The sequence below is a fragment of the Monodelphis domestica genome, chromosome X (assembly GCF_027887165.1).
Source record: "Monodelphis domestica isolate mMonDom1 chromosome X, mMonDom1.pri, whole genome shotgun sequence".
Lineage (NCBI taxonomy): Eukaryota > Metazoa > Chordata > Mammalia > Didelphimorphia > Didelphidae > Monodelphis > Monodelphis domestica.
The window spans coordinates 64,316,658-64,333,468 of record NC_077235.1 but is presented as its reverse complement, the minus strand read 5'-3'; the positions used below and the strand labels follow the sequence as shown (position 1 = coordinate 64,333,468).

Sequence of the window (16,811 nt, the reverse complement as noted above, 5' to 3'; positions counted from 1 at the left end):
AGGATATTTCTCAAATGACACATGCCTTTGCCCAGTAGTGCTAATGGGAATGCTTCCTCCCTCCCCTGTCTGTGGTAAGGTGGTGGGCTCACATGTGGCACTTTGGACACCTGGTCTCTAAAATGTTTGCCATTACTGGTCTATAGGCTTCACTAGACTGTCAAAGGGATCCAGGACACAGAAAACGTTAACAGGGCATTTAAAAGTCAAACAGAAAAAGGTTGAGTATTAGCTGCCTGTGGTTCCTGCTAATATTATGGAAAATCACAAGTTGCCCATCCCCCAAGGAAGCTTTCTCATCTTGCCTCATGCCTTCATGGAGTTTTCTGCTTTCTGATCAGCTCTGGAGAGATTTTCCCCCATCCCCCAATTCTGTCCAAGGAACAACTAGAACTTTCTCCTGATGAAAGTTCCCATCTGTACCCTGGTTGCTGTTTCCTCCCCCTTCCCCATTGCTTCTCTGTGGCCTCCTGCCTGGGCGGCTCCATCCACCCCCTGGGCATCCCACTCAGGAATAGCAGTGTTTATTCACAGGAGCTCCTCAGACCCCACAAACCCAGTTTGACTGGATGCTTCACTCCTAGGGTGGCCCCTGCCTTGGCCAGGCACAGAGACACAAGGCTGTGGCCAGTCCCCCATACACAGGCTTTCATTCTTCGTGTCTAAGGCTGTTTCCAAAATAGATCTTCAGAGGCTGCAGAGAGAATCTGGGGAGAGGATTTGAAAAATTGCCCTTGGTCCATCTATTAATATAGATGATGTGTATTAATAATCAGCTATGGAAAATTTGGAGGGAGGGAACCACTTACTCCTCTGGGAGTAAATAGTAAGGCGGCCTTTTCTGGTTATAAATCACTCTTCAGAAGAGTCAGGCAACTTTCTGGCAAGTAAATATCAGCCAATCAAAATATTTATAATTATATAGATGTATATATATATATATATGCATATATATTAAGAAATAGCCAGACAGAAACCCCCTATTGTGTGGCCAGCCACTGCCCCTGAGAGGTTTATAGCCCAGCCAGGGGGCCAGATTGAACACAGATGGAACATTTGGAGAATTATATAGATAGTATGGAATCAATGTTAGACGGGACAGGATTGGAATGGGAGCTTGATGAAGGAAAGGGGGAGGAGGCTGGGAGCAGACCTTGGACAAATATGGGTGGTTGGAGATAGACAAAGGCCAAGGCCAGGTGGGATGTCGGGAGGTGGTGGGGAGGGGACTGAAATGAACAAAGCCTCAAAGAGGAATTGGGGGAACCAGCTTGAGGAATGCAGAGGATTCTGGGAAGCAGTAGGGTGGCACCTATAATGTCAGTTACTGGTGATTTCACTCTGAGAACTAATGTCTGCAATAAGTCTGGTATACCACTGAATGCAATTTAATTAAGATCAATGAAAATAATTAAATTAGAGAAGAAAAATAGTTCTCAGTAAGGGATAATTATACCCCCGGATGAGAGAATATGCGTGTACATTTAATAAATGTTTATTATGTGTAATTATATATTGACACACACCAATATACACATACGTACAAAACTTCATCTATGCTATCTCTAGCACTATTTTATCATTAATATAAGGAACTCTTGAATAAGGAAAGTCCCCCCGCAACTTCTACTTTTGGGGTGTCCTGTGTAAAAAATGGACTTGAATACAGGACTACAATCCCCATGAGCTTTTGCTCCACTTCCCCAGAATGCCTTGTAATCTCACCTGGGCCGAGATTGAGAAGGTATTTAAGCTGATTCAAAGGCTTTTGAGGGCTCTCTTGGCTCTTTTTGGACTTCCGTTTTGGAGCAGGCACGTCTCTTGCGTGATGTGAGGTTATTTTGTCTAGGCCTCTGGCCTAGGCACATGTTTCTTACTTGTATATTCTTTAATCTTTAACCTTTCATAAACCTTTAAAAAATATAATACTCCTTGCAGAGAGAAACTAATTTCTACCTGCCTCAGTCTCCCCATCTCCCCTAAATTTTAACTGTTACACCTGGAGCCCTAAGAAGTTAAGAGGTTTAGTGCCCATATTAAGTGTGCCTAGGGTCACTGTAATTAAAATCAAATTCTGAGACTGCTAGTAGCTTTATTGCCCCAAAGTAGTGATAGTAAAGAGAGGGAAATGTAGGAAAGAGGCAGAGAGCAGTTTAGCTAAACACCCTAACTGCCATTCTAATAGAATGAAGCTCATCGCCGACAAAGGCTCCTTCAGGTCTAATCTCCAGTCAGAAGTCTGTGAGAGTCTTTAGCAAGAGTCACCAGCACAGTAGTATCTCCAAGCAAGAGTGGCACCAATGCAAGAATGTCTCTCCAGACCTCTAGTCATGCCTTTATAAGCTGTTTTCTCCTCCCACTAGCTCTCCCATGTCACATCTCAGGAACCCATCATAGTTCCTTAATTTGCCTGGTACCACCCAGGGCAGGGGGGGGCGGTCAGTGCCTGTGGGATCAATTTCCTGTCTCTCAGGATGTGTCTATACTTGCACATCAGTGGTAAAGGATCTTCAAGTTCCAGACTGATGACATCAAAGAAAACAAAGGGAGGGTAATTCCCTTTTCACATCACCCAGACAGTCTGTCTCAGAGGCTGAACTTGAACCTAGGGCTTCCCTCTTTGGAAATGACCATTTTATTCACTATAACTTCCATCTTTTAACTGTCATTCAGGCTATGACACAAGGCCATTCTATTAATGAAAATCTACTCTGGACTTAGCACTGTGTTCATCAAGCCAATTTTCTGTCCCAACGTGTTTTCCCATCCCTTCAAATGAGCACTTTAGGATATTTAGCTGTAGCCATAGAGGTAGAGAGTGAAAAGAAAATGTTTTATGGAGTGGACAATTCCCATCTGCTTTCAGAGCCTGCTGGAGGCACCTGGCTAACTGCCTCCTTAGGAGCTTGCAAAGGTGCTCTGGGATTGCTAGGAGGCCTGGTTTACCAAGCTGAGTAATTCCAAAGTGGGGCTCTGGCAGCCCCAGCTCACTCTCTAATGCCTGAGCATTGTCCACTAAGCAACACCCACCATTGTCGGTGTCATCAAAAAGCCCTATCTCTGAGTGCCAAGCACCACACCAGCAGTTACCCAGATGGGCTCCTGGAGATTTAGAACCCGAAGCAGAGGGCTAAGCGAAGAAGGAGCATTCTGGGCATGAGGGAATGCAAATTCTGGGGCCATTGGGCCCTTCTGAGGAATGGAAGACCTTATTTCACTACATAGAAAACCCTTTCTGTTTTCTCCAGTTGTTGAAATTGATTCTAGTGTCTGAGTCCCTGTTTCTGCCTTAGTTAACAGCCTAATTAATGAAGAGCAGTGAATTCAGTAGCCTCAGTTTAATGAAAAGTATCTGGGATTGAAGTCAGGAGACCTAAGGCTCAGGCCTGGCTCTGCTATCCATTTACTGTATGACCTTGGACAAATCATTTCCTTCCACCGGGGCTCCATTTTTCTCCTTGTGTATAATGTGGGGCTTGGACTAGAAACATTGTTTCTCTCAGGGATCAATCAATGTCTGGGGCTTCTAGAAGGAATGAAAGATGCAACTGAAAGTGGATGGAACCCAAGAAATCCTTGGAAGTTTGCTTTTACTGCTTTTATGTTGGATTTATTTCATTCTCCTAAAACGTGGAGGTAAACAAAAGAAGGCAGCAGATGTTAATGGGAAGGATTGTGAACTGGGAAATGGAAACTCTGGGGATGGGGGAATCCTAGCTCTGATATCAAACCAGCTGAGAGATGAAGCCATTCCCCCCTTTCTGATTTCTGTGGGAGTGGGAAGTGGTGGTGACAGGATTATGGCAGTACCGACCACATAGATGTATTGGATATGTCCTTGCCCTCTAGTAGCTGACTTTCCAAGATGGATAATGATGGAAATTGCCTTAGACAGGAGGAGGAAGGGAAGGGGAAAAGCCATCATTCATTGATTCATTCATTCATTCATTTGCTTCTGTCTTAGAATTGATATTAAGTATTTGGTTCCAAGCAGAAGAGTGATAAGGGTTGGGGGTGGGGGTAAGTGACTTGCCCAGGGTCACAGAGCTGAGGTCACATTGGAACCTGGGACCTCCCCTCTCTAGGCCTGGCTCTCCATCCACTCATCCACCTAGCTGCCCCTGGAACAAGCATTTAATAATATAGCTGGGTTGCCACTGCTGTATGGTAATACTTTTGTTTTTATTTCTGTCTTGATTAAATCCCTTTTATACTGTCCACAATAGATTTTTCTCCCTCTCCTCCCTTGTTCCATGCGTCAAAACCTTTTACACCATAACCCAATCTTACCTTGTCTGCCTTGGTTTCTGAGAAATAGGTGGCCCTTCTCTTCGCTTCTTTTGCCAGGGCTCGGTCCCATTCCCTTCCAACTCCTCTGAGAGCTTGCCCTTTTGATCATCTCTGTTCCCCCTTTACTCTCTACTCTTTGGTCTCCCCATTCCTTAGATGACATCGACACGGCATTTCCATACCCTTCAGCTATTACATTTGACATGTCATTCTCCTGCTCCAAAGTGCCTCATCTTGGACAAAATAGAAAGTCTTTGGTCTGGCTTTTAAATCTCCTTCTTGCCTAGAGGATAGAATACGATCTCCTGGTCTTGGCATTTAAAGCCCTTCACAATTAGGCTCCTGCTTACCTTTTCAGCCTTATTTCCCATTTCTCCCTTACACACATTTACATCCACCCAAACCAGCATCTTCACTGTTCCTGAACCTGATGTTCCATGGCACAGACACACGTGCCTCAGATGTGTGCCGCCTTGTCTCTGATTTATGGAATTCTAATTTTCCTTCAATAGCTCCTACTGGAAACTCAGCTCTATTTGGCTGTTAGTGGTTTCTTCAGCCTCAGCTTACCCTATCAGTTACTTATCTATCCATGTATATGTTGCATTCCCCCAGTAGATTGTAAGCTCCTTGAAGGCAGGATCTGATTCATTTTTGTCCTTGTATTTCCAGGACCCAGGATAGAGCCTGGTGCTTAATAAGTGCTTGTAGATGGATTAATGCTGTTACCCTCCTCCCTCCTAGAATGCAAACTCCTTGGAGGCAGGAACTGTTTTTTCCATCGTGGCATCCCAAGCACCCAGCAGAGTAACCTGAACATAGTAGGCATTTAATAAATGCTTGCTAGTTGCTTGCATGATCATTATTAGTGTTTCGTTTCCAAGAGAGGTAATAATAATAAAGTTGGTCAGTTATGTCTGACTCTTCCTGACCCCATTTGGTCTTTTCTGGGCCAAGATACTAAAGTGGTTTGTCATCTCCTTCTCCAGCTCATTTTATAGACGAAGAAACCAAGGCAAACAGGGTAAAGTGACTCGCCCAGGGACACACAGCTAGTAAGGTGAGGCTGAATTTGACCCCAGGAAATTGAATCTTCATGACATTGTCTGGAGCTCTATCCACTATGCCACCTGGCTGCCTGACAATGATAATGATAGCTAGTGTTTATATAGTACTCATTATGTGCCAGGCTCTGTGCTAAGCACTTTACAAATATTACCTCATTGGATCTTCACAACAGCCCAAGGAGGTAGGTGCTATCATTATCCCCTATTTACAGATGAGGAAATGGAGGCAGACAGAGGTAAATTGACTTGGCCAGGGTCATAGAGCCAGTCAGTATCTGAGAAAGGTTTTGAGCTTAGATCTTCCTTAGGTTAGGCCCAGTGCTTTATCCACAGTGTCATTTTAGCTGTTTGTTGACCATCGCTGGGCACTTCACTGTCCGGTGGATGCACTGGGCAAAGGGCCTTGGTGGAATAACACAGGTGGGATGAGGCCAGTCTTGGCCTCCTCGGTATAAATGAGTCAATCTGTCTTCTCTTCAAGGTCGAGGGTTTAGTTGATGCTATAAGGGAGACGAATTCTTCTGGAACAAGGAGCACTGCCTAGAGAAGGCAGCAAAAGCCAGCCTAGGCCATGTTGTGGGGGTACAGTGGCAGACCATGGATACTGAAAGAATGGGTGGGAGGAGGAGGATATCCAAAGCCAATTCAGCAGGTTCCTTTCCATCCTGACTTCTGTGGCTTCTTCAATATGCCTATTCCCACTTGGGTTAGAGGGTCTAGGTTCAAATCCTGAGTTATTCTCTTACTCCCTGTGTGACTTTGGACAAGGCAGGGCCCTTCCGCCTCTGACACCATGAGTCAGACTTTCAGACTAGGACATACATCTATTAAATATCTGAGGCACGGACGATTTCAGACTTCTGAGGGTTGAGGAACGAGGGCGTTAACGTGTAACGGGTGACGCAGAATCCTTCTTTCAACTCCACTTTTCTTCTCACAGAAGAACCTTTTCATGCCCAGATCCTAGGACCCTCTTGGCCAGAGCATTTTATTCAGAGAAAGGATGGGCCTGATATGAATCAAATTATTGGCATTTTAGGAGGCTTTCCATGAAAACCCTGAGATACGATGAATAGAGTCAGGTTAGGCATGCTCAAGGTTTTGCTCTATTCCGGACTGGCATCAGGATAGAGTGATTTGCAGAGGGAGATTGAGAATAAAACATGTCTCTGCCTGGCCAAGTCGGTGCTGTGACATTTTTTATTTCACTGGTCTCCTTTGACAATCAGGCACAATTCGACCCTGGAGGCAGGCTCGAGGCCTGGTATTATTTCATATTCTTTCAGAGGACTGGTTTACTTTCTAGGACAATTTTATTAGCACTACAGAGTACTCCCACAGGCTCAGTCTGCTCCCCACCCTGTAGCACCCCCCCTCTCCACCCCGCCTTCCAGTCACTGGTAAGATGAGTGAAAAGGAAGCTGTGGCCAAGGAGTAGCCTTGGGCTTCTCATTCTGGAGTGGCCTGGCTTTGGGAGCCTCCATCAAGGGCACTCCCTGGCTTTGAGATGTGCCCTCCTTGGCTCCACCAAACTGCTCCTGTTAAGCTCTGGCACATATACTGAAGGAGTGAGTGCCCTCTCTGCCTGCCAGTATGCCCACTGAGTCCTCGCCAAATAGCAGTTTAACTTCCTGGCCTCAACAGATGGATGCTAATGGGCTCAGGGAAGCCAGTGAGCAACTTGATGTCCTATTCACAGCCTCTAAAGTAAGAGGCCAAACTCACAGTCCTCAAAGCCCTAAAATGGAACTAGGAGAGTCTTGGGCACCAGCTTTTGTGCCATGGGGAAGAAGCAGTGAACTTGGGACCTGAATTCGAATCATGACTCTGCCTCTCACTATCTCTATGATCTGGGGCAAGTGATTTTACCTCTCCTGGCCTCAGTTTCCTGATCTGTAAAATGTATGGGTTTGGATTAGATGACCTCTGAAGGCCTTTACCGATCAGATCTATAGTCCTATGTGTGACCGGGGACAAATCACTTCGTTTCTCTATGCCTCAGTTTCCCCCTCTGTAAAATGAGATTAGACTAGATGGCTTCAAAAGTCTCTTCAAGTTTTAATCTCTAATCCACAGTGAAAGCAGCCAGGCATGTGACCCTGGGCAAGTCACTTAACCCCCATTGCCTAGCCCTTACCACTCTTCTCTCTTGGAGCCAATGCACAGTATTGACTCCAAGATGGAAGGTAAGGGTTTAAAAAAAAACAAAAAAGAAAAAAAGAAAGCAGCCAGGGTCAACAAAGGGAAGATTCTAATGAAATTGTACAGTCCAGTAGCTCAGTCCCACAATCCCTTGTTTTCCCTTTGGAGTGCTATAGAAAGGGCACATCATTTTCTGCTTGAAATGGTAAGATGCTAACCCAGAGCTTGTGAACTTTGGCACTACCGTGTGTGCTCAGGATGTAGCAGAGGGCACAGTGACCAATGAGAGGCACAGTGACATCACATTAGAGATCCCAAAGACTGGCATATTCTCAGCCCATTTCCTGGGTAAGCTGTAAGATAATAACTGAATAGGGAGGGAATACTGTCTGCAGACTGTTATCTTCTCCACTCAAGCCTTCTTTCCCCCAGGCAAATTAGACTGAAAACCATGTTTTTCTGGGGAGATATATAGAACTAAAAAAAGTGACAATATCTTCTGTTATTTGAGAAAGTAGAAGCCTCCTGGGTTGAACTCAGGAGGCAATAGTGCAGTGGAGTCAAGGGATCCTGGGTTTTAATCCTGCTTCAGAGACTTACTAGATGTATATCCTCGGGAAAGTCAAAGAGCCATTCTGGGCCTCAGTTTCCTCATATATAGAATGAGGAGATTGCACTTAGTGGTCTCTAAGGTCCATTTGAGCTCTAAATCTGGTTCTATGATAGCCCGCCTTCAACCAGTGAAGGGAAGGATCCCATACACTTCTGAGTTCTTTTGATTCTGAGACCCATACTTTGGGTAGAGTATTTCTAGGAGCCTTTGGACATTGGGTTGGCATGTCATTCTACCCCATCGGCTTTCCAGAGACCTAGAAAAGATCCTTGGCAACCTCGAATCACAAATGTGATAGTGTTCCCCCTTCCTATTTAAAAGAGTTAACCAAGATGGTACTATTGACTGCTCCTGGTCAATGATCTCATAGCCCAGAATGTCAAGTAGCCCCACGTGCCCTTTCCTATTTTTTCACCAATGTCCCAAATACCCAAGAACATTTATCCAACAAGAAATACCAGCTGGCATGAAAGTCTGCCAATGTGTCATTGGCTTAATAAAGACCATAGACAGAAAGAGACTAGGTTGTGATATCTCTTAAAAGAACAAAAAAATCAATCAATTTATATTAGCCTCAGGAGGGGAAAATGAGAGAGATGAGATTTGGTTATGAAAAATTACTGCATTATTAGCATATTTGGCCATCGAAGTACAAGAATTTGAATTCTAAGACATGACAGCAAAATGAGTAAATTGCCGCAGGTGCTATGCCCAATTAAACTGGAATATGGAGGGTGTCCCTTCTTATGGACAAAGATGGTACTAGGGCCAAAATTGGGTGTCACCTTTCTAATAGCATAGCTGGGGTCACAATCTTTGCTCCATTTCTCACTTCTCCATCTGTTAGATTGTTGGACAGGGTCTGGCCTATAAGTGATTGGCCACGGACCAAGGAATCACTCCATATAGCCTTTCCTTGTTCATATATGAAATTTAGAAATGTCCTTTTACCTTTTACAAGGTAAAAAAAGGAAAGCTCCATGAGTAAAGGTCATCAGATGTGGTCACTGCTAGCATGGTTTTATGAGAGCTTCCCTTTTCCTCTATAGCATTTCCCTCTATAGCATTTTCTCAGCCCTCAATCTCCTTGACATCTCTTCAGTATTTAACACTCCTTAAACTTTTTCCCTTCTGTGTATTCTTTGATGGTACAATATTTTGCTTGTTCTGTATGACAGTTCTTTCTTTGTTCCTGCCATTCACTTCTTTTTTGGCTTTCTTTTGGCCCCTTCTCAGTTCTTGGCTCTACTCTCTGTCTTGTAGACTTCATTAGTCCTAGACTGTCAGTTGTCTGCTTGGTAGTGAAATTCAACAAGAGATAAAACCAGACTTCTCCTCTTCCTCTCAAAACAGTTTTCCATCCCAACTCTCCTAGAGCCATGTTGATGAACCCATGGCACATGTGTCAGAGTATGCTGGAGGAGGCTGTTCCCCTCCCTCTTTCCACCACACCTGAAGACATGTCTCCCATCATCTGCCCTTCTGCCCAGCAGCCTAATGGCAGCACTTCTTCCCTCTCCTGTGTGGGGTAAGGTGGGGGCTCACATGTGGCATGAAGGTTGTAGTTTGGGCACTTGGCCTCTAAAAGGTTCGCCATCACTGGCCTAGATAATTATCATTTTACCAATGACTCAGATTCATGACTTCAGAATTACTCCCCAACTTATCCCTCTCCTTCATCCCTTATAGGCTATCAATTACCAAGTCTTTTCAGCTTTCTTGATCACTCCATTGAAATGAGTGCAAGTGGGTACAACCTGGAGTTGGCAAGACTCAAATTTAAATCTGGTCTCAGACATTTGCTCGCTGTCTGACCCAGGGCCAGTCTCTTAATCATTGTGGATCTTAGTTTGCTCACCTTAGTTTAGTATAATAATACTTCCCTCTCAGGGTTGTCGTGGAGGATCAAGGTGAGACAAGATTTGTAAAGCACTTAGCACAGTGCCTGGCACACAGTTGGCATGTAATAAGTGCTTGTTTCTACCATTCCTTCTCCCACTATCTTATTTTAGGCCTTTATCAGCCCATTCATAGATTATTGCAATATTTCAGTCCTTAAGCCTTGGAAGACCTCTGCCCTGGTTCAAGCCATTCTTTATTTGGCCACAGGATGACTCACTCTAAGACACTGCTTTTGTCATCTCACTGTACTGGTCAAAAACCTTCCATAGCTCTTAGGATTATTGAATGAAATTCCCTGCACTTGCCTTCTCATTTTAATGCTCTTGCCTCTACCAGACCAGGTTATTTTGCTCATGCCAGCACCCTTCCACCCCCACCCCCACCCCCACCCCCCAACTAGGAATGCCTTCCTCTCACCCTTTTGTCTATTCAAATTCTAAGTATCTCTTAAGCCCTTGGACAGGACCCACCTCCAGCCTTCAATGATATCTTCCTTTTCCTCATAGTAATAGCAGCAGCAGCAGCGGTAGTAGGTAGAGCATATTTACATAGCATTTTAAGGTCTGCAAAGTGATTTGCATGTATTATCCCATTTACTCCTCATAATAACTCTGGTAGTTAGGTGCTATTATTATCCCCATTTTACAGATGAGGAAATTGAGGTTGAGAGAAGTTTTTTTTTTTATTTTTTATTTATTTATTTATTTAATTTAAAACCCCTACCTTCTGTCTTGGAGTCAATACTGTGTGTTGGCTCCAAGGCAGAAGAGTGGTAAGGGCTAGGCAATGGGGGTCAAGTGACTTGCCCAGGGTCACACAGCTAGGAAGTGTCTGAGGCCAGATTTGAACCTAGGACCTCCCATCTCTAGGCTTGGCTCTCAATCCACTGAGCTACCCAGCTGCCCCCTTGAGAGAAGTTTAATAACTTGTCAGGAGTCACACAACCAGCAAGTGTCTGAGGCAGAATGGATTTGCTGAGTTTATCTCATTCAGGGTCTGCTTCCTTGACAAGTTGTGCTGATTTGTATGGCTGGTGGGAATTTCCACCCAGAGAGCTCTTCATGCTAATGAGACCAGCCGCCTCCCCTTTCCAATGAATAACATGGAACCTGAGCTCATCCCCTTCTCAGCAGCCTAACTGAGACCCTAACTTGTACCCTAACCAGCTTCAATTACCAGGCTCAAAGGAATGAGACTTATTATGCTGAGAAATGCAAAATTAAGGACAGCTTGATGGAGCATGTCCTCATGCAAGTGAAGGAAGGAATACAGGCTTGAGAGGAGTACCTTGGTTGTTAGTAGAGACCAGCATTTTCAGTGGGAGTTGGAAGGAGTCTAATATGTCAGCACTCTGTCTCCGGGCATATGTATTGGAAGGGGGAGGCTTAGAGATTCTGGTAGGGAGTGGTTAAGGTCTGGGGAACAGGTCTTGTGTCTTTGACATTATGACCTCTCAGCTAGGCAGCCCAGGAGAATGCCTTTGAACCCAGGACAGTAGTATCTCTTGCTTATTGGGCTTATTGGTTCCAGTGGAAGATCGCTGATGAGGATATAAGCATCATAGGGTCATCAGAGATGCTCCCCATCACCTTACTGAAGTCAAAGGACTCTACCAGACCAAGGACCCATTCTTAACTTAACGTGTCATGGAGCAAGCAAATGGAAACGAAATGGATTTGGAAAAAAACAGTGATTTCCCTTGGTGTGGTACAGTGGAGAAAGCATTGGCTTTGGAGTCCAAAGACCTGAGTTTGAATTCTCTTTCTGGCACCTATTACCCTGTAATTGGAGCTCCAGGTGTTTGGGATCAAGTCACTTCTCTCAGTCTCAGTTTCCTCAACTGTAAAATGAGAGGGATGGACTAGATAACCTTGAAGGTCCTTTCGGTTTCTAAGCCTAAAATCTCTGTAAGTCCAAGGAGACTTGAGAGCAACTGGCTTTGCAATATGTGGGAAGAGAAGGAAGTTATCATTGGGTATTGGAGGGAAAGCAGTTCTTTTGGCAGCACACCGAGGCAGTCTCTCCTCAAAAGTGACTGGGTATTGCCCCCCAGCTCTCACTATGGGGGGAAACCTGGGTGTCAAAGACTTGTCCTTTGGGTCGAAGAGTCCTTTGGAAAGAGTCCAGTGATTTGGGCACCAAGGGATACCCGTGACCTACTGCGTGGAAGCCGGCCCACCCTGGTGCCATGCACAGATAGCTTTGGCACATGAGCCAACCCGAAGAGATCAGTGGCAGAGATCTCTGGAAGGGGCTCAGGTTCCCATAAGCTCCTTAGAATCTGTCAGGTCAGAGATAAGGCATCATTTCATTCCCTTACTAGCTCCCATGGCCCAGACACACCAACAATTCCAGTCCAGTACCTGATTTCACCTTCTCTGATGTGGCCTGCCAGCTCTTCAATAAACTTCTCTCCCTTCATCCAGTAGATCATTGGCCCCGACTCACCACTGAATCCAAAGAAGGCTTTGCACGGGATGTTGAGAGGCTTACCTGAGCATGAGAGTGAGGAAGGAAAAGAGACAGGAAGAGAGAAATGGCTTTTGATTATTACTGACAAATAAGACTGGAAAGGACTGCTCCAAAGGAGAAGTCAAAATTGGAGGTGACCCCGTCCTCATTTGCTAAATGATGATTAGAGCTCTGGGAAAACCTCTGCAAATGCCAAATCAAGTTACTTGTCACTCAGTTCTTAGAACCCCATAATTTCCTCTTTCTCTTTTGCCTACGGGAGGGCACACCAGTGGCCGGCTCTCCTCTCCTTTCCATCCCAGGTGAGAGGAGGCCCTCTTACAGATTGGGTCTTCAGCTGTCTAAGCGCTTCCCACACCCAATATGCCCAAGTGTGTTTATCACCATGCTGAGCACACAACACCCAGCACTCCCTTTAATAGGCCTCTCTCTCCAATCTGGCTGCCTTTTCTCCTACTTTGTTCTCAGTTGTTTATTACTGACATAAAAAATGGTTAATTACTTCTCTCGATTTCTTTTCCTTGGTATTGTTTAAGTAGCAATTATGGATGGATCAGAAACTTCTATATGTTGAACAAAGTGTGAGGGATACAAAGAAAGAAGAGGAAGGAGTCCTATTGCCAAGTAAAGGGAAGGGAGATAGAGAACATCCATAGGTATTTAGCTAAGAGGGATGCCTCATTTACGTGGCCTCGTTGGCAGCTACTGCTGGACAGTAAGAGGGAAGAGGCCTGCCTTTTGGCTTTGCCACTGATCAACTATTGGGTCCTGGACTTCCACTTCATCCTCAGAAGCCTGTTTCCTCCTAACCAAAAGAGGGGAATAATCAGAACACTCAGTATTTCTATGGCATTTTGGGATCTGTAAAACCCTGAACACGATTCCTTCCTCACGACAACTCTGTAAGGTGAGTGTCATAGTTAAGACTTTGCAGATGATGAAAATGAGGCAACGAGACAAAAGAACTTGCCAAGGTTAGGGAGCTACTAACAGCTAGCATTCCTAGAACACATTAAGGGTTATGAATCAGTTCATGCTTATTTTCTCATTTGATCCTCACAAGAATCCCCAAAGGCAGGAACTGTTATTATTCCCATTTTATTGATGAGGAAACAGAGGCACAGAGAGGTAAAGCGGCTTGCCTAGGGCCATACAGTAAGTATGTGAGGTTGAATTTGAACTTGGTTTTTCCTAAATCCAGAATCGGCATTCTTTTTGCTGTGCCACCTGCCTAGCTGCCATGTCCTCCAAACTCCAGGGCCAGAATCATGCCATGCTATCTCAATGAATCTGATACATAAATTGGGTATCTGCCATGTTCCTGGCCCTGCAAAAGGGATTAGTTAAAAGACAATGGAGGTGGTGGCAGGGCCTGCCCTTAAGGAGCTTCCATCCTACTAGTGGAGACAGAATTTTAACAAATAGATATATATCCATACACAGTAGACAGAGGGTAACCTCAAAGGGAAAGGTTCTAATAGCTGAACTACAATGCAAAAGCTCATCAAGAAGGACTGAACTGCCCACTCATTGAGCATAAGGCCCTAGAATTTAGTTTATTTCTATCTTGCTCATCAAAGCCTGGAAAACCAGCAGAAGCCTCACGCTTCTTACACCAGAACGTCTATCACAGAAGGATTGGTAGACACTGGGCAAGGAAAGCAAAGAATACAATGGGTTCCATTTTAATAGAAAGAAAATATCATTCCCGAGTCAGCTGTCTGGGCACAGTCAAGATCAGTTAAGATTCCTTAGAAAACATAACAGTCTGAATAACTCCATTCTCTGGTCCTCTGCTGGGACCGTTACAATATTAGCAGAAAATGGTGGTTAGTAGATGAGTATTTATTACTCACCCACAATGTGATAGACACGATGCTAAAGGCTGGGAATACAAAGAAAGATGACATTGTCCCTGGACTCAAGGAGTTCATAGGCTAAAGCACATTGGATGACCCCCCCCCCACCCACACACACCTTTGGGGACAAAACATGGATGCGAGTCTCATTGGATGGGCAGCTGGTGATGGGCTGTGATCTCTGTGGATTGCCAAATGGAGGAAATCATGGAACCTTTTGAAAACTTTTCATCTGCTTACCTGTGTCCATGTTTTCTCAAATAGAATGTAAGTTCCTCAAGGTTAGGAACCATTTCACAGGGCTTGGACCAGAGTAAGTACTTAATAAATGTTTGTCGGTTGAGTGATTGAAAGGTGATGCTCTTTAAATGAAAAGAATCAGGGACTTAACTTCTGTTAGCCTAGTTTATAGTGTTAAAAGGAGGCTAATAATGTCAGTTAAACTTAACTCCTCAGAGAGTTATTCTGAGTAAAATACTATAAATGATAGTTATTACCGGTGATTTTCTTCCAAGGGACATTTGAAAATAGAGTCAGAAGTCAGTATCATCCTTTCTCCTAACTGTGTATGTATGTGTGTGTGCATGCGTACACCTGCGCCCCTCTCATTTGGGGCCAAAAGGGAGAACCAAATGGGCATCACATTGCCATCCCTCCCATGAATCATTGCATACGTCAATGAGAAATTCAGGACACCTGGGGTTCACCAGCCACATGCCTGTAGCTTGGGTCATGTTTCTCCAGTTTATGGTCACCTCTAGTCCTTTCTTAGATGTCCCAGTATCCATTTGCATTCCAGACAGACAACTTCAAGGCCTTCGAATTTGCTGAAATCTCATGAATTCAAATCCCTACAGCAACCTCTCTATCCAATACTCTCCTTGAGTCAGATCTACTTGGCCTGATATGCTCACACTTCCCAGGGAGGAGCTTAGAAAAGATGGTCATTCCCACTGGGACTCCCCAGGCCAGCTGGCTGAGATACTGGTTGGAGGAACCTCAAACAAGAGCTTTGAAGGCCAGAGTTGTTGTCCATGTCCACCTCTAATGGCATGTTGGTATGTGTACTTGGCTGAGGAGCCAATGGGGCAGCACTACTGCCTGTGGGATTAGATGGAGCTTTTAATACCAGTTAGGAGTAGTCCCAGGAGCCATGTAGACTAACGCCTCAGTCTAGCTTTGGCTCATGAACTTTTTCTAAAGAATTAATACTCTTCTAGGTTGTAGGACTCTCAGGTCCTTTCCTTATTTAAGGCCAAATTGGCATAGTCACTCATGAGTAGATGACATTTTTGTAGTAGAGAGATGCGAAAGTTCTTTGTCCCCAAAGCAGAATGGGGATCCCACCCAATTGTCTTATAAAGCCATGGAAAATCTCATTTGTGACTTAATCACTTTCATCTGGGTTGTGAGGACACACACATCTAAGGACATATGTAATGCATGTATATGTGGGCATGTGTGTATATACACATGCACACACATATGTTTAAATGAATTCCAAACCTCACCAAACTGAACGAGTATTTTACCTCCCACAGATCATATGTTAGCCATGTTTTGGGGAGGAGACTGGATATGTGATTTCATTGGTGCAGAGAACTTCCACAAAGGAAATGACCTTTACCAGTCTAGGCTGTCACCTGCTTTGAAATATAGTCTTAAAAATTTTCCTGTATAAACTGTATTGAACCACTCTTAAATAATCATTCTCACCATGGCGGCAGGAGCTGGTCCTCATTTCCCAGGATGGCTAACCCAACCAGGTGTTCCGTCTTCTTTCCTATTTTTATGTGTCTGGTTTTAACTGACGAGGCAGGGAGAATCCAGGAGACTGGGCAGTGCTACTTGTATTCCTAAATGTATAATAATTTGCTTATGGGTGAATTACATTCCCGTTTTACCCCATATTTGCTTGCCCATTGTTTTGCCACTGTACTTCCTGGACCTGAGGCTATGTCCCAGGGAACTGAACCCTTTGAGCAGCAGAACTCCTCCTCTGGGGTCCACGCTGCCCTAAAGGGCAAGCATCTTCCATGGCCCAGCCAGACTTGACATTACTCCTTACCCTTCTTCTTGCCTTCCACTTGGAGGGGGGGGGGCTGCTACACATGTGTCATCCCTTCCTTGTTGGCTTTTTCCCCATTCCAGGACCAAAGTCAAAAACTGCCACTGCTACTGGAAAGGGTAGATAGATAGATCATTCTTGTCCCCTAGGACTCTGCTTACCACCTCTGTGATTTATCCAGGCTAAAACATTCCTTCCTGGCCACCACCCTCTTATAGACCTTGTTTCCCCTACTTAGAATGGGAGCTCCTTAAAGACAAGCTTTGTCCACCTTTTGGATCCTGTTCTCTTAACATGAAGTAACAGTGCTTGGTACCTAGTAAGTAAGCTAGCTTAATAAATTAATGGCCATCCATCCATCCATCCACTCACCCATTTATTTCCTCGTAAATGTAATG

General features: G+C 44.6%; 1 protein-coding gene across 1 annotated transcript in view; it reads right to left on the bottom strand.

Moving 5' to 3' along the window:
- IL1RAPL2 (interleukin 1 receptor accessory protein like 2) overlaps positions 1 to 16,811 on the bottom strand; it is a 583,567-nt gene that overhangs the window by 35,506 nt on the left and 531,250 nt on the right. The window contains exon 6 of the mRNA XM_056809854.1: positions 12,378 to 12,507. Coding sequence (XP_056665832.1) covers positions 12,378 to 12,507 — 130 coding nt within the window. The remainder of the gene's footprint in view (positions 1 to 12,377; positions 12,508 to 16,811) is intronic.